This window comes from Sus scrofa, chromosome 16 (genome assembly GCF_054392235.1).
Source record: "Sus scrofa isolate SSC_HxYL_T2T_F1_AM1 chromosome 16, Sscrofa_HxYL_maternal_Yorkshire_Landrace_v2.0, whole genome shotgun sequence".
NCBI classification, from domain to species: Eukaryota; Metazoa; Chordata; class Mammalia; order Artiodactyla; family Suidae; genus Sus; species Sus scrofa.
In genome coordinates, this window is record NC_139398.1 from 48,621,892 (window position 1) to 48,645,759 (window position 23,868).

At 39.1% G+C, this 23,868-nt stretch overlaps 1 protein-coding gene across 9 annotated transcripts in view; it reads left to right on the forward strand.

Moving 5' to 3' along the window:
• The window catches only part of LOC102159433 (uncharacterized), a 908,266-nt gene that overhangs the window by 316,065 nt on the left and 568,333 nt on the right, over window positions 1-23,868 (forward strand). For 5 of the 9 annotated variants that reach the window (XR_002339577.2, XR_014831355.1, XR_014831359.1 and 2 more), the window contains one exon: window positions 10,474-10,644. The exons of the other annotated variants lie outside the window; for them this stretch is intronic. Coding sequence is in view for 1 of the 5 variants with exons in the window: in XM_085002288.1 (XP_084858414.1) it covers window positions 10,474-10,644 (171 nt within the window). In the remaining 4 variants the exon portion in view is untranslated. The remainder of the gene's footprint in view (window positions 1-10,473; window positions 10,645-23,868) is intronic. 9 annotated transcript variants of the gene reach the window in all.

Consider the following 23,868-nt stretch of genomic DNA (forward strand, 5'->3'; position numbering starts at 1 on the left):
AAGAAGAAGAAGAGGAAGAACTAGGACTGAGGAAACCACAATCAGAGAGCAGTCACTCAAATAAGCCAGCATACAGATTTAATCATGAACATGCTTCAAACAAAATGAAATTAAAAAGAAAAAAATAAAAAAGAGTCATCAAAACCATAAAATGTGGGCAAGGGATGTTAGGAAATAAACAACCCTTTTTGTTTGTATGTTTCTCTTCTTAATTTTAATATAGTAATGAAGTGTTTGAACTTACAGGACCATCAGGCTAAAACACACAATTATGGGAAGGGGTTAGCATACTTAAAAAACAGGGCAACCACAAGCCAAAACCAAATATTGCATTTGCAAAAAATGAAAAAAAAAAAAAAAACACTCAAGCAGATAATAACAGGAGACCATCCAACCAAAAAAAAAAAAAAAAAAAAAAAGAAATGAAGAATGGAGAACCATAGCATCAACTGGAACACAAGGTTCAAATGGCAATAAATAATCATCTATCAATTATCACCTTAAATGTCAATGGGCTGAATGCCCCAATCAAAAGACACAGAGTGGCTGAGTGGATAAAAAGGCAAAAACCTTCAATATGCTGCCTACAAGAAACTCATCTTAGGACAAAAGATACATATAGATTGAAAGTGAAAGGGTGGGGAAAAATATTTCACGCCAATAGACATGACAGAAAAGCAGGAGTTGCAATACTCATATCAGACAAAATAGACTTTAAAACAAAAGACATAAAGACAGACAAAGAAGGACACTACTTAATGATTAAGGGATCCATCCAAGGAGAGGATGTTACTATCGTCAACATATATGCCCCAAATATAGGAGCACCCAGATACATACAAAAAAAAATATTGACAGACATAAGGGGAGATATTGATGAGAATACAATCATAGTAGGAGATCTTAATACCCCCCTCACATCAATGGACAGATCCTCTAGACAGAAAACCAATAAAGCAACAGAGATCCTAAAGGAAACAATAGAAAAGTTAGACTTAATTGATATCTTCAGGACACTACATCCAAAAAAATCAGAATACAGATTCTTCTCAAATGCTCATGGAACATTCTCAAGAATCGACCACATATTGGGACACAAAGCGAATCTCAATAAATTTAGGAGCGTAGAAATTATCTCAAGTATCTTCTCTGACCACAATGCCATGAAATTAGAAACCAACCATGGGAAAAGGAAAGAGAAAAATCCTACTACATGGAGACTAAACAACATGCTACTAAAAAAACCAATGGGTCAATGAGGAAATCACGAAGGAAATTAAAAACTACCTTGAAACAAATGATAATGAAGACACAACCTCTCAAAATCTATGGGATGCTGCGAAAGCAGTGCTCAGAGGGAAATTTATAGCAATACAGGCCTTTCTCAAAAAAGAAGAAAGATCCCAAATGGACAAATTAACCCTCCACCTAAATGAATTAGAAAAAGAAGAACAAAAAAGTCCTAAAGTCAGCAGAAGGAAGGAAATTATAAAGATCAAAGAAGAGATCAATACAATAGAGACTCAAAAAACAATAGAGAAAATTAATAAAACCAAGAGCTGGTTCTTTGAAAAGGTGAACAAAATTGACAAACCCCTGGCCAGACTCACTAAAAAGAGGAGAGAAAGAACCCAAATAACCAAAATTATAAATGAAAAAGGAGAAATCACAACAGATACAGCAGAAATACAAAAAACCATAAGAGAATACCATGAACAACTATACGGCAACAAGTTTGACAATCTGGAAGAAATGGACAATTTTCTAGAATCTTACAGCCTGCCAAAACTGAATCAAGCAGAAACAGACCAACTGAACAGACCGATCACTAGAAATGAAATTGAAGAGGTCATAAAATCACTCCCTACAAATAAAAGTCCAGGACCAGATGGCTTCACAGGTGAATACTATCAAACATATAAAGAGAAATTGGTGCCCATCCTCCTTAAACTCTTTCAAAAGGTTGAAGAAGAAGGAATACTCCCAAAGACATTCTATGAGGCCACCATCACCCTCATTCCAAAACCAGACAGAGATAACACCAAAAAAGAAAACTATCGGCCAATATCACTGATGAATATAGATGCAAAAATTCTCAACAAAATCTTAGCCAACCGAATCCAACAACATACCAAAAAAATTATACACCATGACCAGGTTGGGTTCATCCCAGGTTCACAAGGATGGTTCAACATACGCAAATCAATCAGCATCATACACCACATTAACAAAAAAAAAGTCAAAAATCATATGATCATCTCAATAGACGCAGAAAAAGCATTTGACAAAGTCCAACATCCATTCATGATCAAGACTCTTGCCAAAGTGGGTATAGAGGAAACATTCCTGAACATAATCAAAGCCATTTATGATAAACCCACAGCAAATATAATCCTCAATGGGAAAAAACTGAAAGCCTTCTCACTCAAATCTGGAACAAGACAGGGATGCCCACTCTCACCACTGCTCTTCAACATAGTTTTGGAAGTCCTAGCCACAGCAATTAGACAAACAAAAGAAATAAAAGGCATCCATATAGGAAGAGAAGAGATAAAACTGTCACTGTATGCAGATGATATGATACTATACCTAGAAAACCCTAAGGACTCAACCCAAAAACTCCTTGAACTGATTAATAAATTCAGCAAAGTAGCAGGATATAAGATTAACATTCAGAAGTCAGTTGCATTTCTGTACACCAGCAATGAAATGTTAGAAAAGGAATACAAAAATACGATACCTTTTCAAATTGCACCTCACAAAATCAAATACCTCGGAATACACCTTACCAAGGAGGTAAAGGACCTATATGCCGAGAACTATAAAACTTTAATCAAAGAAATCAAAGAAGATGTAAAGAAATGGAAAGATATTCCATGTTCCTGGATTGGAAAAATTAATATTGTAAAAATGGCCATACTACCAAAGCAATCTACAGATTCAATGCAATCCCTATCAAATTACCCATGACATTTTTCACAGAACTAGAACAAACAATCCAAACATTTATATGGAACCACAAAAGACCCAGAATCGCCAAAGCAATCCTGAGAAACAAAAACCAAGCAGGAGGCATAACTCTCCCAGAATTCAAGAAATACTACAAAGCCACAGTCATCAAAACAGTGTGGTACTGGTATCAAAACAGACAGACAGACCAATGGAACAGAATAGAGAACCCGGAAATTAACCCTGACACCTATGGTCAATTACTCTTTGACAAGGGAGGCAAGAACATAAAATGGGAAAAAGAAAGTCTATTCAGCAAGCATTGCTGGGAAACCTGGACAGTTGCATGCAAAGCAATGAAACTAGAACACACCCTCACACCATGCACAAAAATAAACTCAAAATGGCTGAAAGACTTAAATATATGACAGGACACCATCAAACTCCTAGAAGAAAACATAGGCAAAACACTCTGACGTCAACATCATGAATATTTTCTCAGGTCAGTCTCCTAAAGCAATAGAAATTAGAGCAAAAATAAACCCATGGGACCTAATGAAACCGAAAAGGTTTTGCACAGCAAAGGAAACCAAAAAGAAAACAAAAAGACAACTTACAGAATGGGAGAAAACAGTTTCAAATGATGCAACTGACAAGGGCTTAATCTCTAGAATATATAAACAACTTATACAACCCAACAGCAAAAAAACCAATCAATCATTGGAAAAATGGGCAAAAGACCTGAATAGACATTTCTCCAAAGAAGATATACAAATGGCCAACAAACACATGAAAAAATGCTCAACATCACTGATTATAAGAGAAATGCAAATCAAAACTACCATGAGATACCACCTCACACCAGTCAGAATGGCCATCATTAATAAATCCACAAATAACAAGTGCTGGAGGGGCTGTGGAGAAAAGAGAACCCTCCTGCACTGCTGGTGGGAATGTAAACTGGTACAGCCACTATGGAGAACAGTTTGGAGATACCTTAGAAATCTATACATAGAACTTCCATATGACCCTGCAATCCCACTCTTGGGCATCTATCCGGACAAAGCTCTACTTAAAAGAGACACGTGCACCCTCATGTTCATTGCAGCACTATTCACAATAACCAGGACATGGAAACAACCCAAATGTCCATCGACAGATGATTGGATTCGGAAGAAGTGGTATATATACACAATGGAATACTACTCAGCCATAAAAAAGGATGACATCATGCCATTTGCAGCAACATGGATGGAACTAGAGACTCTCATCCTGAGTGAAATGAGCCAGAAAGACAAAGACAAATACCATATGATATCACTTATAACTGGAATCTAATATCCAGCACAAATGAACATCTCCTCAGAAAAGAAAATCATGGACTTGGAGAAGAGACTTGTGGTTGCCTGATGGGAGGGGGAGGGAGTGGGAGGGATCGGGAGCTTGGGCTTATCAGACACAACCTAGAATAGATTTACAAGGAGATCCTGCTGAATAGCATTGAGAACTTTGTCTAGATACTCATGTTGCAACAGAAGAAAGTGTGGGGGAAAAAATGTAATTGTAATGTATACATGTAAGGATAACCTAACCCCCTTGCTGTACAGTGGGAAAATAAAAAAAATTTAAAAAAAAATTTTCTCAGAAATTTCAAATAAAATTAGCAGTAATGCTCAATGTTTTGATGTTTATTAAGATGGGATCAGTTTTAGCTTTATGACATGCTCATCAGATACTTTAGATTTTATATTCTCTGCCAACTTTTGACTTGCCATTTATTACTCTGATTTTGATTTGGTAAAAAATTGTTTTGACAGATAATTTAAGATTATATCTTCCTTTTCAGAAGCTTATAATTTTTGAAATTCTCTGACAAATAATTATGTGTTTTAGGTATCAACATCAAACATGTACATAAAACAGAAAAACAGGTTGTGATATACTTTATTCAAATAACTTGACATTTAAAAAATTTATTGTGGAACATTTATCTAACAAACATATGCTAGGTACCTACTCTGCTGGCACTATGTTCAGTGACAGGGCTGGACTCCTAGAAGCAGAACATTATATTTAACAGTAAGGGCTTTAGAATCTGTCATAGGGTGGATACCCCCAGAAGCCGATCCTAGGACGAGTGCTTGTATGCAATTGGCTCAGGAAGGACTTGTTCTCATGGGAGACAAAAGAAGAAGCTGGGGAAGCAGCCCAGGAAGGGGAAAAAGTGAAGCAGGGGTGTGATCTTGGCAGAGTCTGTGTGAGGCAGAGTCTCACATAAGAGGCTTTGCCTCAAATCCTTCCACTCCATAGCAGTCAGTGTAAAGGCATCTCATGGGAGCTAGGCAGAGCTTCAATATTACCCCTTATAGACTCAGACAGAGCTTTTTTAAAAATTTTTTTTTATTTTCTAGATTCCACATATTTTATTTTTTATATTTTTGGGGGGGTTCTTTTTTTTAATACTCAAATGAATTTATCACAGTTGTATAATGATCATAACAATTTGATTTCACATGATTTCCATCCCACAGCCCAGGCGCATCCCCCAACCCCCCAAACTGTCCACAAGTTTTTCAGAGACCACAAGTTTTTCAGTGTCTTTGAGTCAGCATTTATTCTACAAAGAAGTTCATTCTGTCCTTTTTTCAGATTCCACATGTCAGTGAAAGCATTTGATATTGGTGTCTCATTGTATGGCTGACTTCACTTAGGATGATAAGTTCTAGGTCCATCCATGTTGCTAAAAATGCTGGTATTTCATTCTTTTTAATGGCTGAGTAATATTCCATTGTGTATATGTACCACATCTTCTGGATCCACTCCTCTGTTGATGGACATTTAGGTTGTTTCCATGTCTTGGCTATTGTAAATAGTGCTGCAATGAACATTGGAGTACATGTGTCTTTGCGAGTCATGGTTTCCTCTGGATAGATGCCCAGGAGTGGGATTGCTGGATCAAATGGTAGTTCTATGTTTAGTTTTCTGAGGCATCTCCATACTGCTTTCCACAGTGGTTGCATCAGTTTACAATCCTACCACCAGTGTACAAGGGTTCCTCTCTAGCACTTATTGTTTGTAGACTTTTGGATGATGGCCATTCTGGCTGGTGTAAGGTGGTGCCTCATCGTGGTTTTGATTTGCATTTCTGTAATAATGAGTGACGTTGAATATCTTTTCATGTGTTTCTCGGCCATCTGTATGTCTTCTTTGGAGAACTGTCTGTTTAGATCTTCTGCCCATTTTTGGATGGGGTTGTTTGTTTGTTTGGTATGGAGCTGCAGAAGGTGTTTATAAATTTTGGAGATGAGTCCCTTGTCAGTCACTTCATTTGCAAATATTTTTTGCCATTCCTTGGGTTGCCTTTTTGTGTTGTTTAGGATTTCCTTTGCTGTGCAGAAACTTTTAAGTTTAATTAGGTCCCATTTGTTTATTTTTCTTTTTATTGTCAATACTCTGATAGGTGGATCTGAGAAGATGTTGCTGTTGTTTACGTCAGAGTGAGTTTGGGCTATGTTTTCCTCTAGGAGTTTTATAGTGTCTGGTCTTATATCTAGGTCTCTAGGTCATTAATCCATTTGGAGTTTATTTTTGTGTATGGTGTTAGGGAGTGTTCTAATTCCATTGTTTTCCATGGGGCTGTCCAGTTTTCCAGCACCACTTATTGAACAAGCTGTCCTTTCTCCATTGTATATTCTTGCCTCCTTTGTCATAGATTAGTTGGCTGTAGGTGCGTGGGTTGAATTCTGGGCTTTCTATCCTGTTCCACTGATCTATATTTCTGTCTTTGTGCCAGTACCATGCAGTTTTGGTGACTGTAGCTTTGTAGCATAGTCTGAAGCCAGGGAGCCTGATTCCTCCAGCTCCATTTTTCTTTTTCAGGATGTCTTTGGCTATTCTGGGTCTTTTGTGCTTCCAAAAAAACCTATAAAATATTTTGTTCGAGTTCTGTGAAAAATGTCCTTGGTAATTTGATAGGGATTGCATTGAATCTGTAGATTGCCTTAGGTAGTATAGTCATTTTGGTAATATTAACTCTTCCAATTCCTGAGCATGGTATATCTTTACATCTCTTTGTGTCATCTTTGATTTCTTTCATCAGTGGCTTGTAGTTTTCAGAGTATAGGTCTTTTGTTTCTTTAGGTAGGTTTACTCCTAGGTATTTTATTCTTTTGGATGAGATGGTAAATGGGATTGCTTCCCTAATTTCCTTTTCTGCTTTTTCATTGTTAGTATATAGAAACGCTGTCGATTTCTGTGTATTCATTTTGTATCCTGTGACTTTGCCAAATTCGTGGATGAACTCTAACAGTTTTCTTGTAGAATCTTTAGGATCCTCTAGGTATAGTATCATGTCATCTGCAAATAGTGATAGTTTTACTTCTTCCTTTCCAATTTGGATTCCTTTTATTTCTTTTACTTCTCTGATTGCCATGGCTAGGACTTCCAGAACTATGTTGAATAGTAATGGTGAGAGCGGACATCCTTGTCTTGTTCCTGATCTCAGTGGGAATTCTTTCAGATTTTCCCCATTGAGAATGATGTTCACTGTGGGTTTGTCATATATGGCCTTTATTAAGTTGAGGTAGATTCCTGTTATGCCCACTTTCTGAAGGGTTTTTATCAGAAATGGGTGTTGAATTTTGTCAAAGGCTTTTTCTGAGTCTATTGAGAGGATCATATGGTTTTTATTCTTCAGTTTGTTAATGTGGTGTATCACACTGATGGATTTGCCAATATTGAAGAACCCTTGCATCCCTGGGATAAATCCCACTTGATCATGATATACAATCCTTTTAATTTATTGTTGGATGCAGTTTGCTAGTATTTTGTTGAGGATTTTTGCATCAATGTTCATCAGTGAAATTGGCCTATAGTTTTCTTTTTTTGTGGAGTCTTTGTCTGGTTTTGTTACCAGGGTGCAGACAGAGCTTAAATATGAATGAACAGCCAGAAATGAACAGGTAGTAGAGGAAAATCTTCAGCATAAATATCAAAGAACAAAGCAAACAAAAAAGGAAGGAAACATATAATTTAATCTTTTAATTAATGCCCTCTAAGAGACAAGATAAGGTATTACATCGATGAACAACAGGCTGTAAAACAGAATAGCCAGGAATAAAAAAAAAAACCTTTTAAATTAAAAATATGATGGCTAAAACAATTTAGGAAAAACTTAGAAGGTAAAGTTGAAGATATTTTTCAGAAAGTAGAAAAAAAATAGAGAAATAGTAAGAAAATTAGAAGATCATCCTGCAAATCTATCATATGGTAAATTAGAATTCCAAAGAGAAGGAAAAATGGAAAAATTTCAAAGTAATAAGTAGGATAATTTAGAAAAGCAAATAAACACGACTCTTCATATTGAAAAGTTCTTATGGTGTGCCTAGCCCAGTGAATGAAAAATGATTTACAAGAAAGCATACCATTGTACATTTCATAAAATTGTAAATAAAGGAAAGTAGAATTTTTTTGATAAATTAGAAAGGGGAAAAGACTAATAGAAGGCTATTGAGACAACATTACCTTTTCAATAGCAACATTGGAAACAAAATGACAATGGAAAAATGCTTTTAAAATTTAGAAGTAAAATGTTTCCCATCTCTACCTATTCTAGATAGTAGTAATATATCTATCCAATCTATCAACCAAGTATGGGAGAAAAATAAATCTCTTTTCAGGAGTTCCCTTTGTGGCTTAGCGATTAATGAATCTGACTAGGAACTATGAGGCTGTGGGTCCAATCCCTGGTCTCACTCAGTGGGTTAAGGATCCGATCTTGCCATGATCTGTGGTGTAGGTCACAGATGTGGCTCGGATCCCATGTTGCTGTGGCTGTGGTATAGGCTGGTGGCTATAGCTCCGATTGGACCCTTAGCCTGGGAACTTCCATATGCCATGGGTGCAGCTGTAAAAAATAAATTAAATAAATAAATAAATAAATTTATTTTCAGAGATGCAATGCTTTGGAAGATTTGTCTCCAATGTACCCTTTCTTAGAAAGCTGCTTGAGCATATATGCCTCAAAAACAATGGAATAAATAAAGGAAAAAATAAGAAAAGAGTATACAATTCAATAAATAGAGGTAGGTAATCCCAAGTATATTGGTGTAGGGACACCTTGAATGGCATTTGTACAGTGAACTTAGAGAGGAACTGTTCCAGGTTGGAGAGGCAGCATGGATGGTTCCAGAAGGAATGTCTCTCTAAGTAACATGTCTCTTTGAGTACATAGACTGTTTGATGTGCTTGAATAAATTGAAAGGTACCATATTTTTGGCAGAGAATTTGGAGATAATGTAGAGATAGGTACATAGAAAGGCAGGTCAACCAACAACAACCACCAAATATGAGACAACTGACTTCAGGAAAATAGCAAGGCAATTGTATAAAAAGGAAATAGTCATTTATATCACCAGGCCCAGATATTAATAGCATTACATTTAAATATGTATAATAGTATATAATATGTAAACTGAAGTTTGATTCAACAACAACAAAAAATTGTGATATATTGAGAAGATGTGGAGTGAGTGTATATACACATCTGTGTGTTCAGGTAGGGTAGGGGAGCAGCAGGACTCCTAAAACCTTGTCTTTTAAAGTAAGAAGTAAAAAGAAAGTGTCTTACTGGATACATGAAGCTGTGAGCCCTAGTGATGAATAATATGGAGGCAAAGAAAGATGCTTGAAAGGGCTAAGGGGTTGCTTCTCTGGACTGGAATTCAGGGTAGGGATGGATAGGCGGGAGACCCCTGTTTTGTTAGAAGTCTTGCAGCCCTGTATTATTTGGCATTTTATACTTGGTGTGCACAGTATTTGGAGCTTAGCACATATTTTGCTGTAGCAGGACTTGTCCATGGTGATTATAAACATCACATGGGTCAAGGTCTACCACCACCACCACCACCACTGATTTTGGCTGTGACATACCTGGGCATTCTTTCTCACATCTCCATGGTACCCTAGCCTCACATGGAACAGCTTTTGAAAGAGGAGCTTCTCTGCCTGCAGGCCACTCTTCCTAGTCTTTATTGGCACTGAGAAGCTTGACTTTCCCTAGCCTGAGTTGACTGTTTAGGAGAGTTGTGATTCTAAAGGTAGACACTTGAGGAAGGATTGGGCTCTGGGCGCAAGGGCGTTCTGCAGCTTGCAGAGCTTAGGGGGATGTGCTGGAGGAGATGCTCTTAGTGAGGAAGGGGTGAGCCTGGCTGTGAAAGAACTGAGGGGCGTGGAGCCAGTCTGGGGTTAAAGAGAGAGGTGAATTCTTTTATTCCCTCTGCTGCCAGCTCCCTCTCCTCCTGGGATGGGAGTGGCAGAGACAGGGGCCCTGGTGGTATCAGGACAGGTGTGCATGTGTGCCTCCTCTCCTCTTCCCTCTCCTCACCTGGCAACAAGGAAGGAGGCGGGAAGAGAGAGTTGAGCCCTGGGATCTAGAGAAGGAAGAGGGGGAGTAGCTTTGTGTGGAGGGCTGCCTCTGCTATCACCACAAAATGACAGACCTTTCCATTAACTGGTGCTGAACAGGCAGAAGAGCCATCACTCATTTGGCTGGGGGTGTCCTACAGGAGCAGAATCTTCACGAGGCGCACAGAAGTCTGATTCCTCAGCAGCCTGGCAACCGTGGAGAGGTGGGAAAGGAAAGACTATTTCTGGTTTCAGCTGCTAGACTGGGATATGCATTCTTACATAAGCAAGGTATGTGAAGTAGGTATTTGGATTTGGGGTCATTCTCCATCGTCTTCCTTCCCTCCTGCTTTAGCCACTGATGATATGGGCACTTTTAGGTTTCTTTGCATATGGTTTCATATGAACGCCCAGTCTAGATAAAGCTATTCCTCTTTTTAAAGCAGCCACAGAAAAGACAGCACACAAAGCAAGCATCATACTCTCAAGAAGGACCAAACATCGCTAATTTTATAGCTTAAGAATTAGAGTTATTTTTCTTCTTCAGCCACATGCAGTCATAATCCATTAAAATATTAAACACAGTTCTAATTCACAAAGTGCTCTTTATTCCCTCCCTTGGCTCTTGGCTCCTGCCTTTCATTTTCTGGTGTGGGTGGTGTGGGGCTAGGTGTATTTAGGTGGAAGGCACATGTGTTCTAGAATTTGGTGCCTGGTTTCAGGGTGATGAGACATTTGCCGCTCTCTGGCTCCTGCTCAGCTTGTGGGAGAGTCCAGAGCGACTCCATGACCATGATGGGGGTAAAAGAGTGATGTGCCGGCCTCCTTTGATGCACCGGGGAAGGGTTTCAAAGTGTGGCTGCTGTGTGACAGGGATCAGAATTAGAATCCTACTTTCTCTGCATGAGTTTCTCCAGAGAATGAAACTCAAATCAAATGAAATGATTTGATGGCAAGTGTGGATGCCTGGACCCAATTGGACAAGGAGACAGTCCTTCAGCTTTGCTCCCTCTGCTTATACTCTTTTGTAGCATTCTGTTTTTTAAGGGGCCATGAGTGTCTTCTGACAAGACATCTCTTCAAAATAAAGAGTCACATCCCATGCCTCCTACCTCTAGGAAGGAAGCATGACACCTGACAGGTCTCTATGGGTTCTGGAGATAATATACTTAAAGTTTGGGAGCACAGAAGTGGCCCATCATTGATGTGGAGGCTTCCAGATTTAAGTGGAGTCCAGAAAAGTGTCTGTGGCTGCTGCAGTGCATGGTGCCAGTAGCTCTGCCACTTTGACCTCATGCGCTCACCCAGTGATAAACTAAGGCAGTCCACTGTAACATAGAATTAGTACCTCCAGATTGGGCACAGGTAGGGACAGAGGTTGCAAGTGAGCATAGGCAAGTGGCCCAGGTCCTTCTTTCTGCTCCCATCTGAGACTGCATGGGGGCTTCCCTCTAACCAGCTATCAGAGGATTAAAAAAGGCCAGGCTTGGTCCACAGCTGGGTAGCTGAGTATGTAGGTGCAAGTGAAAACAGACTGCTGCTGTACTTCATTCCACGGCAGGGGTGGCCCTGGATGAAATTGCTGAGCAAAAGCCTTCCATGTGGGTGCTAGATGACTTCATGTTCCAACAGTATGATTGGGCACTATTTTTTACAGGTTGATAGAGAAAGCAATGCATCATGGATTGGGGTTTGGACAGATGATTTTGGTGGCAAGTAAGAAGGGAGCTTTGGTTGATGAGTGAGTAGCAGGGTTGTATAGGAGGTCGTTGTGACTGACAGTATCAGCTCTAAAGAGAGGTGGTCCCAGAGGGTTTTCAAGGCCAATTTCTCTCCCTTCATTATGCTGCAAATAGTCAGCTTTTTGCCACAGGCTCTGGTCATCATTCTAGCTCTTGCAGATCTTTGTGGAGAGGTTTAGAGAAGATCAAGGTAAAATCTTTTCTTGGAGTGGTGCATATCATGTGAACTTACTTTCCTTGTGAAATAAGTACACATACGCAGTTTGATGAGTCCTTAGCAATGAAGACAGAATGGGAAGGAGTAAACCTGAGGATTTAAAGAAAGAGGATGCAGAGAGGAGAGAGGCAATTAGGGAATATATAGACAGAAGTATATACCCATGTCCATGTCGGGTATTGATTGGGTCCTGTCTGGGGAAGAGTTTCTTCTCTTTCCATTCTCCCAGCAAGTTCTCAGACCCAGGAAGGCCCAAGCTAGGGGAATGCAGTTTGCCTCCCTATTTTAAAATACAGTTCTGGAGTTCCCTGGTGGCTCAGAGGGTTAAAGATCTGGAATTGTCCCTGGGGTTTGCTCCCTGGCCTGGGTAATTCCGAATGTCGCAGGCATGGGCAACTCCACCCCCCAAAACAAAAAACAGTTCCAGGTTGTTTTGATGTTATGAGTAGGGATAAGCAGGAGACAGAGTGGGACTTTCTCCCACAGTTTCTCCTGGAAGTCACGAATCGAGCATGCACAGGCAATAAACCTAGTTCTACAAGCTTGTCAGTGTACTAAGCCATATAGAGCAGTGATCTATGAGTACTCTCTTAAATTAGCTACTGGAATTTTAGAACTAGGGGATGAGAGCCAAACAAAGAAGTTTCTTCTAAATCTATAGCAGCTCCAGGCAGCTGAGAGCTACCAGCCGCTAGTCTTATGAACAGATATTCTGGGGTTCCTATTTATAGAGGCTATCTTGTCACGTGGGCAAGCCATGTTTTTCTGGTGTTCCTTACTGTGTCATGGATCTTAATTTTTGTAATGTCCCGCTCCTTTCAGTAAGCTTGAACGACTTTAAGCCCCTAGAGATGAAAACTTCTGTTGCTTACAGAGTGTGGAGCACACCCAGGCTTCTTGACTCCTAACTGATGCCTTGAACATCAATTTAAACTGAGGATTTTATTTTGTTTTGTTTGAGGTGGGTGAGTTTTAGACATGAGAGGGACTGAAAGGTTTTTTTTTTTTTTTAAATACCATGCAATTAAACAAACTAATAATTTTAAAATGTCTAAGGTTCTTGTTTATTTATATAAACCAGAAGAAGAAAAAAAGATTTACATTTTCTTAACACTCACCAGCCATATTAGTAAAAGTAAATTTAGAATGGCACGATCTGAGTAGCTTCAAGAGAGACTCAATCCTGTCCAGCAGATTCAGTGAGAACACATGTAGGTCTATCACTTTGGCCATAGATTCTGCCCATTAGGAAGTGTGTGGTTCTTTGTTAAGTCACTAAACTTTCTTGGAACTCTTTCCTCTGTTAAAAAAAAATGAGCCAGATTCATTTGTTAAAGATATTTTGAATTATAAAACACTTAGTGAGAATAAAGCATTATAATTGTTTTCATAACCTGACCCCCTTGCTGTACAGTGGGAAAATAAAAAAAAAAAATAATTGTTTTCAGTTATTGCCATGTGGCAATTCTAGAAGGGCATCTTCTTCCATAGACATTTGTTAGCAGGACCACTGTGTGGGTGGTATCCACAGACTAGTCTATGAAGTTGTGCCCTGCGGGTGCAATTAGTGTAGCCACAGTGTGAGTGGTGCCCTCAGTGGCTTTAAGCTACGTGGGGACCCTGTTAACTGTATGTGTTTCTCTCCTGCTGGACTCTCAGTATGCATGTTGTATAGTCACACTCTGTTAACATCTGCCTGGTTAACACTGCCTTGGTGGAACACCTCTTGATGTTTTTAAACTTCAGAGAATATACTTATATTTTAAATCAATGTGCTTGACCCAAAGTTAAAATTACTTTTATAGTCCTAAAGAAAAAAAACACATACTTTTTTACAAAATGCTGTGTGAGAATTTCTTGATTTATGTTTTGAACGCAACTGATGGGAAGTCAGAAATCACATGAGAACAGTTTGAAAATGCACCAAGTGTCAACACGCGGGAGCTGGAAGGTTTTAAGAAGGATATGTGGATGTTGATGGTCCTAAAAGAGGCTGCAATCACAGTGTCATGATTCCTATTAACTCCTGACTGCCAGGTGCTATTGTGGGCTCTGGTCGTCCTGAGCGTGTTTCCACAGTGATGGACCTTGCTTGTCCGGTGAAACGAGCTCTGCACTTGACAATTCTTGAAAACCTCTGCATGAGGTTTTTCAAGAACTCTCTGACAACCTTTTTAATCCATCTCTTCAAAACCAGCCTACTTTGCAAGAACAACAATTGTCACTTTATCTTCAGCCCCACTTCAAAATCTGCCATGGCTATAGATGTGTTAGTTGCTTACATGCACTCTTCATCTTTAGTGTCAAAATTTTTTGCTATTACTTCTGGCTGAGCTCTAGAATTTTTCCTTACTCATAAATATTTGATTTGTTTAAGAGTAACAACGTGCCTAGCAGAACGGCATACACCATGAAATTCCCTTGCAGGTAGGGGGTAGCCATGGGACAGAATTCTAGCCAATGATGTATTCAAGGAAGTTTTGGGGAAGCTCCTCAAAAGAGAAGCATGTGCTGTTTTACTCCAGTTTTTCCTCTTTCCTTTTTGTCTGAAACGTGGACATGATGACTGGAGCTTTGGCAGTTATCTTGGGAACAAAGAATTGGAGGGTCATGTCTCAAGAATGGTGAAATGGAAAATGCAAAAGACCCTGGGTCTCTAATGACATCAAGGAGCACCATAGCACAGTTGTATCCACCCCCTTTGGATATCTTTTACACAAGAAAACAATATATCCCAGATATACTCAATAATACTATTTTTGGGGTGTTTGGAACACAATTTCTGAGAGATAAATATATCTTCTATATATAATATTCTTTTCTATATAGTTACTTTTGTGTATTTTCTAGCCCTCAGAATGGAAAGTCATTGGGAACAGATATTTATTTTAGTTTGTCTTGCTATGTCCCATTACTCTCTAGCAAGTGGGCCTATCAAAATGGTGAGTCTCCCTAAACTCTATGAATACTAATTGAATGCATTTTCTAAATCTAGAGAAACATGGGGTGGGGGTAGATTATTGAGCAATTCTTCCTTTTTAAAATTGAGGTATAGTCGATTTACAATGTTGAGCCATTCTGCTGTACAGCAAATTGACTCAGTTATACATATATTTACATTCTTTTTTTTTTTCTTAGCTTTTCAGGGCTGTACCCAAGGCTTAGGGAGGTTTCCAGGCTAGGGGTTGAATCAGAGCTATAGCTGCCGGCCTATGCCATAGCCACAGCAACATCAGATCTGAGCCATGTCTGCAACCTACACTATAGCTCACAGCAGTGCCAGATCCTTAACCCACTGAGTGAGGCCAGGGATCCAAAACATAACCTCATGGTTCCTAGTCAGATTCTTTCCCACTGAGTTATGATGGGAACTCCTATACATTTTTTTTTAATGTTCTTTTCCATCATAGCCTATCCCAGGAGGTGGGGTCTAGTTCCCTGTGCTATACAGCAGGACCTCGTTTTTTATTCATTATAAATGTAATAGTTTACACCTACTAATCCCAACCCCATAGCCTATCCCACTCTCTTCTGCCTCCCCCTTAGCAACTACAATTTGTTCATGTGAATCAGCCTTGCGAAGTAGAGCAGGTGATGGTCCTGCTGTCTCATCCTGTAGTTGGCGTCAACGTTCCTCTTTTCCCACAGGAAGAGAAGTGGGGACTCCTGCTCTTTCAGGAGTGACTACCCCAATCTGCCCCCAGGCTTCTTCCAGGACTTTTAGGGCATTTTTCCTCTTCCTCTTTTCCCCTTCCTCTTCTTTCTTTCCCCAACTCTTTCCCTCTTCTTCTTTTTCCTCTAACCTTATGCAATTCTTTTAAAACAAAACTAAAAAACAGGAGTTATGAAATTCTTTGAGAAATTAGTTATAAACCTGATGTTTTACAAGGCATTTCTTTTCCTGGAAACAACCCCCTTTCTGTAAACTCACCATATTTTCCTCGCCACTCAGATGTCTCCTCAGATTCTTTCTGTTCCAGGAAGCCTTCTTCTGTGGACTGGCAGTGTGCAGGCCAGTCTACTTAGTGTTTGGTCCTTCAGTAAAGATGTGTTGTGGTCTACTATGTGCTCAGTACTCTGCGATGCTCCTGGGGACTGTTCATCAAGTGTAAAATGAAGTATGCTTTTTGACCCAAAGAAATATACAACCTAGTTAGGGAGTTCACATCCATAGGTCTCAATAAGGCTGAACATTCTCTCATAAAGAGGTTTAAAATTAAGTGCATCCTCTCCAGGTGGCCGTATCAGTTCTAGCCTTTATGCAAAGGGATGAGCCAGGAACTCATGAATTGTCTACTGAATCCTCTCCTGTCAGGTCAGTTCACTTTCCACACTTATTCTTTAGTTGCTCACAATGTGAATTATACGTTATTAAGTGTATGCACTTATAGTTGGATTATTATTTCAGGGTATCAATACATCAGTCAAAGAGCAGGTTACAAGCACTTATATGGCTAACATTGGGTTACATGTTTTGGGAGTGCAAAATGGACTGACTCTAGGAAGTGGTCTTGCCTTGTTTCTTTATCGCCTTCTTAAAGAGGTCTTTGCTGATTGTTCTACCCCAGCACAGTTATTTATTCTGAGTTTCCGTAGGAATGATAATGATGATTAACATAACTGAAATTTAGTAAGTGCCAGGCACTGTGTTGAGTACTTGTTACCTCATTTAATCCTCCTAACAAGTTAAAAAGTATGTACTATTATTGTTCTAATTTTACAGATGAGGAAACTGAGGTATAATTAACTATCCTGACCAAGGCTGTACAACTAGTAAATGGGAGAGAAACATTCCAATGTGGATAGTCTGAAATAATCACCTCCAACTGAAAGGTCTGCTTGGGCTTATCAGCAGAATATCATAGCAAAATCCTGTGTCATTTAAACAAAAGAAAAATTATTTTCTCACAGTTCTGGAGGTTAGAAAGCCCAAGATCAAGGTCTAACAGAGTATGGTTTCTGCTGAGAGCTCTCTTTCTGGCTTGCAGATGGCTGCCTTCTCAGTGTGTCTTCAGATGGAAGTGAAAGAGCAAGGTCTCTGGTGTCTCTTCTTATAAGGGCACTAAATCCCTTAATGAGGGCCCCACTCTCATGACCTGTAACCCCATTATCTCCCAAAGACTCCCTGTATGAACACCATCACAATGAGGGTTAGGGCTTTAACATATATACTTTGGGGGGACATAGACTTTCAGTTCATAAGAGGAACCAAGGTTGGGGAGATTGGAACCAAGATTGGGGAGATTACATAATATTGCAAAATCAGAGTTATTAGGTGGAAGGCAAGTACTAGATCCCAGATTTCTGGAGGCAGATAGGCCCCTATATTACTGTGAATCAAGAAGGCAAGAGGATACGAAAGACCAAGGAAATCAGAGTACTCTCAGACGTTTTGGGTTCCCAAACAACACTGCAGGTCAGGACACCTTGACTCTGGTGATTAAAAATAAACACACCTCTTTCTCTTCTGCTATATTATTATATTTGTAATGTTTTTTGTAAGGCAGAAAGAAATAGGCCTTCTTTTCTTCATCTGATTTAATGCATAATTAACCTCTAATAAATGAAAGCCTGGTTTTTAGAAAAAAGCTCTGTCTCCTAATTTTTGAGATCATGTCTCAAGTAGGAATTTTATAAAGTGGTAATGTTTTTGCGAGGCTTGTATGTTCTTGCCAACATTTTCAATATTGTATCAGTCAAGATTTTGACAGGAAACAGATGGCACATTAAGATTAAGTAATTTAAGAGGAGTTTGATGAAGTCTCTTTAGAAGTATGTGAGTATGGCTTAGGAAAAGCAGCAACGATGGTGTGCACCACTGTGCCAGTACAGGTTCCTTTTAATACTGCTAGCCCTGAAGGAACAAGTGAACAGAGGGTAAGGGAGACCCAGAGAAAGAGAGAGTGCGGAAAGGGCTTTCTGCCAGTGGAGGGCCAGCATGGTGACTCCCTGGAGGAAAATCTCCCTGCCCCCGCCATTGTCTTCCTGCTTCTGATCTCCTAATACTGCTTCCCACTGGCTGAATCTGATAAGAGCCATTGACAAGGGGTTGTGTTGTTGTATTCTGAACATGTCAGCCTCCTGTGACAGAGAGCAGGATTTAGAAGGATGGAGAATAAACGAGGACGATAAAGGGAGGCATCCTAAATGCTGTTTTCAGGGAGGTGGAAATTTAGGACGTGGTCCTGACTGCCATTTAAGTTGTTCTGCCTTTTACCATGGAACGTCATTGGTGGTAGATAACCTTGTGATTGGCATGGTTCACATTAGTGTATGAAATGAGAGAGGAAGCGAGGCAGGTTGACCTTAGATACCTTCCTTACTCAAGGGTGGAGAACAAGGTAGTCCATCCTGCCACACTCAAAAACTGGGTCTAGAGTTACTATAATCAAAAATCACAGTTTTAAGTAAACACAGTTTTTCATTGATTGGGCAAGTGGTATTGAAGATCAAGTTATTGGTGAGAAATTCAAACTTTTATGAATGCATTTTGTAGAAACGGCTTTGATAGCCAATCTGAACAGACTCAATCTTGTAAAAGGTGGCCTTTATTTCTATACTCCCAGGAAGCAACAGTCCCTGGAGTCAGAGATAAAAGGTTGGGGTCCAGCTCTGACACTCACTAGCACAAAGCCAGGGCAAGTCAGATCATCTTAGCTTCTTCCTCTGTGGACTGAGGAAGACAATCATGTCCTTGTGAGGACATTTAGGGTAGTGTCTGGCACAGAGGAAGTGTTTGATGAATGTTCTAGCTTGGGTCTTAGGGAATCCTGCCAACAAACAGCAGACCATCCTTTTCCAAGGAAATGATACCTTTGTTAGAATGTTGGCATTCAAAAAATGGAACAAGTTTCAAAGGGGACAGGTACCTTCTCCAGAAAATGACTAAATAAGGGTATTTTTGCAGTCTTTGATAGTATACAAATAATTTACTCAAAGTTTTCCTGGAATGTGTGGAAACAGACTCAAAAGCACACAAAGGTGTCGGGATGGAGGTTAAAAACTGAGAAGCAGCAGGGGAGGAGGAGTAGAAGAAGCTCTCATCTACTCTAGGGGAATTTTGCAAAATAGAACCATGGCAGCCAATTTGCAACTTCAGGGTCAAATGCAAAGAGGACATACACAGCTGTCACTCCCTTGATTGTATGAGATCCAGGAGATATGTTCTTGTTTTTGGCAATCTCCATGTTACTTGGTGAAGTAGAGAAACATGCTTACATGGTCCCAAATCCTGTGACATAAGGAGATGGTTGATCAGCATGGAAAAGGGAGTTCCTTTTCTTTTTAATTTAAAAAAGATGCTCTTTACTAAAATTTAAATAAGGCTCAAATGTTTAAGTAATAAAAAAGTAACAAAAGATAAAATCTCCTGTCTAGACAGTATTTCTGTGTAAGTAACTCTGGACTATTTTTAAGAACTATTACCAAGAACACTGTTTCTGAGATTCCTAGATGGGATTTTCCTCTCTGATTACCTCTTTTTATTTGGTCTCGAAGACTCCTTTTGTACTGTCATTTGACCTCCTTATCTTATGTTTGACAGTCATATCTCCATCCATCTCATGGATACAAGTTGGTTCATAACCTGCTAAGCCACAATGGGAACTCCTACTCACATATGATTGCTGGTACTGGCTATTGGGTGGGACTTCTCTTTACAAGCAGTGTATCCACTAGAGCAACTGCATTTCTTTATATAATGGCTCATTTTTCCAAACAAGAGTGAGAGGGGAAGCTGCCTGGTCTTTTGAGGCCTGGGTCTAGAACTCAGCATGAATCACTTCTGTCACATTCTGTTGGCCAAAGCAAACCGCACAGGTAGCACGGGTATAGTCTTGAATTCTTAATGGGAATGTACCTTTAAAGACAGGAATGTTTATTGGTGACCATCTATGCAGACAACGCACCATCCAACCTTTAGCAGGTAGGTGACATCAGAGCTGGTAACAGTCACAGCACCTCAGATAATGAACCTATGGCCCAGAGGTATAAGCACAGCTCTATCTAAATTGTTCTGGATTCCATAAGCACACCTGGTAGCACTTAGCGAGCTAACACTAAGATTGGCAGGTCAAGTTCACAAGTGATCTGATAATCACAAATACAGAGATCTTTTTGACTCATTTTACAGAGTAAATTGTCACAGAGAGAAGGAGCAGAGCAAATACACAAATAATGATTTAATAATCTCAGAAATTCTTCAGGTTTTTTTTTTTGCCTTTAACTGGTTTTTATTGTAGTATAATTGACTTAAAATACAATGTTAGTTCTAGGTAGACAACATAGTGATTCAATATCTTTACACACTATGAAGTGATCACCACAGTATATCTAGTCACCACCTGTCACCTTAAAGTCACATAGATTGCCTATATCCCTATGCTGTGCACTATATCCCTGTGACTGACTTACTCTATAACTAGAAGTTTCTACCTGTTAAGCCCCTTCACCTATTTCACCCATCCCCCTTCCTCCTTTCCCTCTAGCAACCACCAGTTTGTTCTCTGTATCTTTGAGTCTATTTCTGTTTTGCTATGTTTGTTCATTTGTTTCGTTTTTTTAAATTCCACATAAAAGTGAAATAATACAGTACTTGTCCTATAATTTATTTCACTTAGCATCAAACCCTCTAGATCCTTCCATGTTGTCATAAACAAAAGGATTTCCTGATCATCTCAATAGATGCAGAAAAAGCATTTGACAAAGTCCAACATCCATTCATGATCAAAACTCTTACCGAAGTGGGTATAGAGGGAACATACCTTAACATAATCAAAGCCATTAATGACAAACCCACAGCAAATGTAATACTCAATGGAGAAAAGCTGAAAGCCTTCCCACTAAAATCTGGAACAAGACAAGGATGCCCACTCTCACCACTGTTATTCAACATAGTGCTGGAAGTCCTAGCCACAGCAATCAGACAAACAAAAGAAGTAAAATGCATCCAAATAGGAAGAGAAGATATAAAACTGTCAGAAATTCTTCATCTTTAAGTAGCAACTAAAACTTTGGCCATTGACTTCAGGATTAATCATAGTGGAAAACAAGGCTTTGGTGAGTCAAACCTGAGCTTGAGTCCTGACAATGTGACTGACTTTTATATCTTGGGAAAATCACCTAATTCTGAGTTGTATTGTGCTCATCTGTAATGTGGGATGAAAACCATTACCTTTCAGAGTCACTGAGAATGAAAAGTATTTGGTACACAGCTTCTTATATAAAAAGTGCTTCATGAATATTAATTATTATCTTTGAATCATTGGCTATGAAAGTATAGCAAAGGTTACTTTTAGGGTTTCCTCTGGAGTAGTCAGCCCCTCTACACCACCCTCCTCCAGTCTGTGTAAATATTTTGAAAAAGTACAAATTTCTTAAAGTCTATGGATATATAGGTGGATCCTCTTTCCCCTGGTTGGTTGGCTCAGGGAAGATAGTCTCTGAGATAACTTTCCCCTCTTCCTCTCTTCCTTCCCTACTGTCACCGAATTTACTTGTTCCCATTTTGAAAGTTCAGGAATCTAGCAACTCTGTCCCCTGGAGCATGGTTGCACATTAAACATATCAATGTGTAACAGTGAAGATTTATTCTGTCTCTGTTTGACTTTTCTTTGGAGAGATTAAAAATTACTGATTAAGATATAGAAAGCAGACTTATAAACTCTCCTATTATGAAGAGAAGTTATGGGATTTTAACATTACACATCTGTTGTTTTCCTGGGCAACTACCAAATTCCATTGTTTTTCCCTCTTCACCTGTTAGATCATACAGCAGCATGTCCAAATTTGGAGATGTGAAATTGTGAACACTATAGATATGGGAATTGGGAAGTGAATTTCCTGACCACGATTTCCTTTTTTTTAAATTTTTTATTATAGTTTATTTACAGTGTTTGTCAATTTCTGCTGTACAGAAAAGTAAACCAGTTATATATATATATATATATATATATATATATATATATATATACACATTCTTTTTCTCATATTATCTTCCATCATGTTCCATCACAAGTGATTGGATATAGTTCCCTGTGCTATACAGCAGGGCTTCATTGCTTATCCACTCCAGATGATAGTTTGCATCTACTAACCCCAAACTCGTGGTCCATCCCACTCTCTCCCTCTCCCCCTTGGCAACCACAGGTCTGTTCTCCATGTCCATGAGTTTATTTCTTTTCTGCATGTAGGTTCATTTGTACCATATATTAGATTCCAGATATAAGCGATGTCATATGGTATTTGTTTTTCTCTTTCTGACTAACTTCACTTAGTATGAGACTCTCTAGTTCCATCCATGTTGCTGCAAATGGCATTATTTTGTCCTTTTTATGGCTGAGTAGTATTCCATTGTGTATATGTACCACATCTTCTTAACCCATTCATCTGTCAATGGACATTTGGGTTGTTTCCATATCTTGGATATTGTGGATCGTGCTACAGTAGAACTATCTGTGTAAATATTTGTGGGTGCATGTGTCTTTTTGAATGAAAGTTTTGTCTGGATATATGCCCAAGAGTGGGATTGCTGGATCATATGCTAATTCTATATTTAGTTTTTAGAGGTGCCTCCGTACTGTTTTCCATAGTGGTTGTTCCAATTTACATTCCCACCAACAATGAAGGAGAGTTCCCTTTTCTCCACACCCTCTCCAGCATTTATTTGTAGACTTACTAATGATAGCCATTCTGACTGGTGTGAGGTGGTACCTCACTGTAGTTTTGATTTGCATTTCCCTAATTAGTGATGTTGAACATTTTTTAAATGTGCCTGTTGGCCATCCATATGTCTTTGGAGAAATGTCTGTTGAGGTCTTCTGCCCATTTTTTGATTGGGTTGCTTGTATTTTTGCTGTTGAGTTGTATGAGTTTCTTTATTTTGGAGATTAAGCCGTTGTTGTTTGCATCATTTTAATCTTATTGTGTTCTCCTAGGAAATAATTTTTCCTTTTGCTCTAGAGGCTGTTGAGGGCTCTGTTCTCTCTGCCAATTTTTTTCATGACTGCCAATCACTGCTTTGTTTACTTCTTGCTAAATCAGCTTCTTGTCTCTCACCTCCACAATATGAGCCATCATCTTATTTTGATACCGAATCTCCCTTTTTAAAGCAGGGAAGAAGTTAAAGTGCTAAATGATCAGGAGGGCCAAATCCACACTTCTCTTAGGACTAGACTTCAAATTCTTTCTCCTCAGGTCATGTTATCTAATCACAATAGCTAGCAAGTGGCTGAGAAGAGTCCATTTGGATGCTGCATGTTTTCACTCTTTTAGGAAGAATGAATTTTCTCCTCTACCATTCAATAAAATTCAGAAAATTGCCTTGCATCCTGAAAATAAGTATATTGCATTTCTATTTGGTTAGGAATGCTTGCAGAATTCCAGGCATACATCTTGTAAGCAAAGTTTCTGCTAGAAGATCTGTGAAGCTAAGAGACAAAACATATGTTTTCTTTTGCTTTAAACTCCAACAGCAGAGATGTTTTATTTTTCTGTTCAATCTTTAACTGACTGTGGAGGACATTTTGTCCTTATTCCCCCTGCCCCAAATTACTTCTT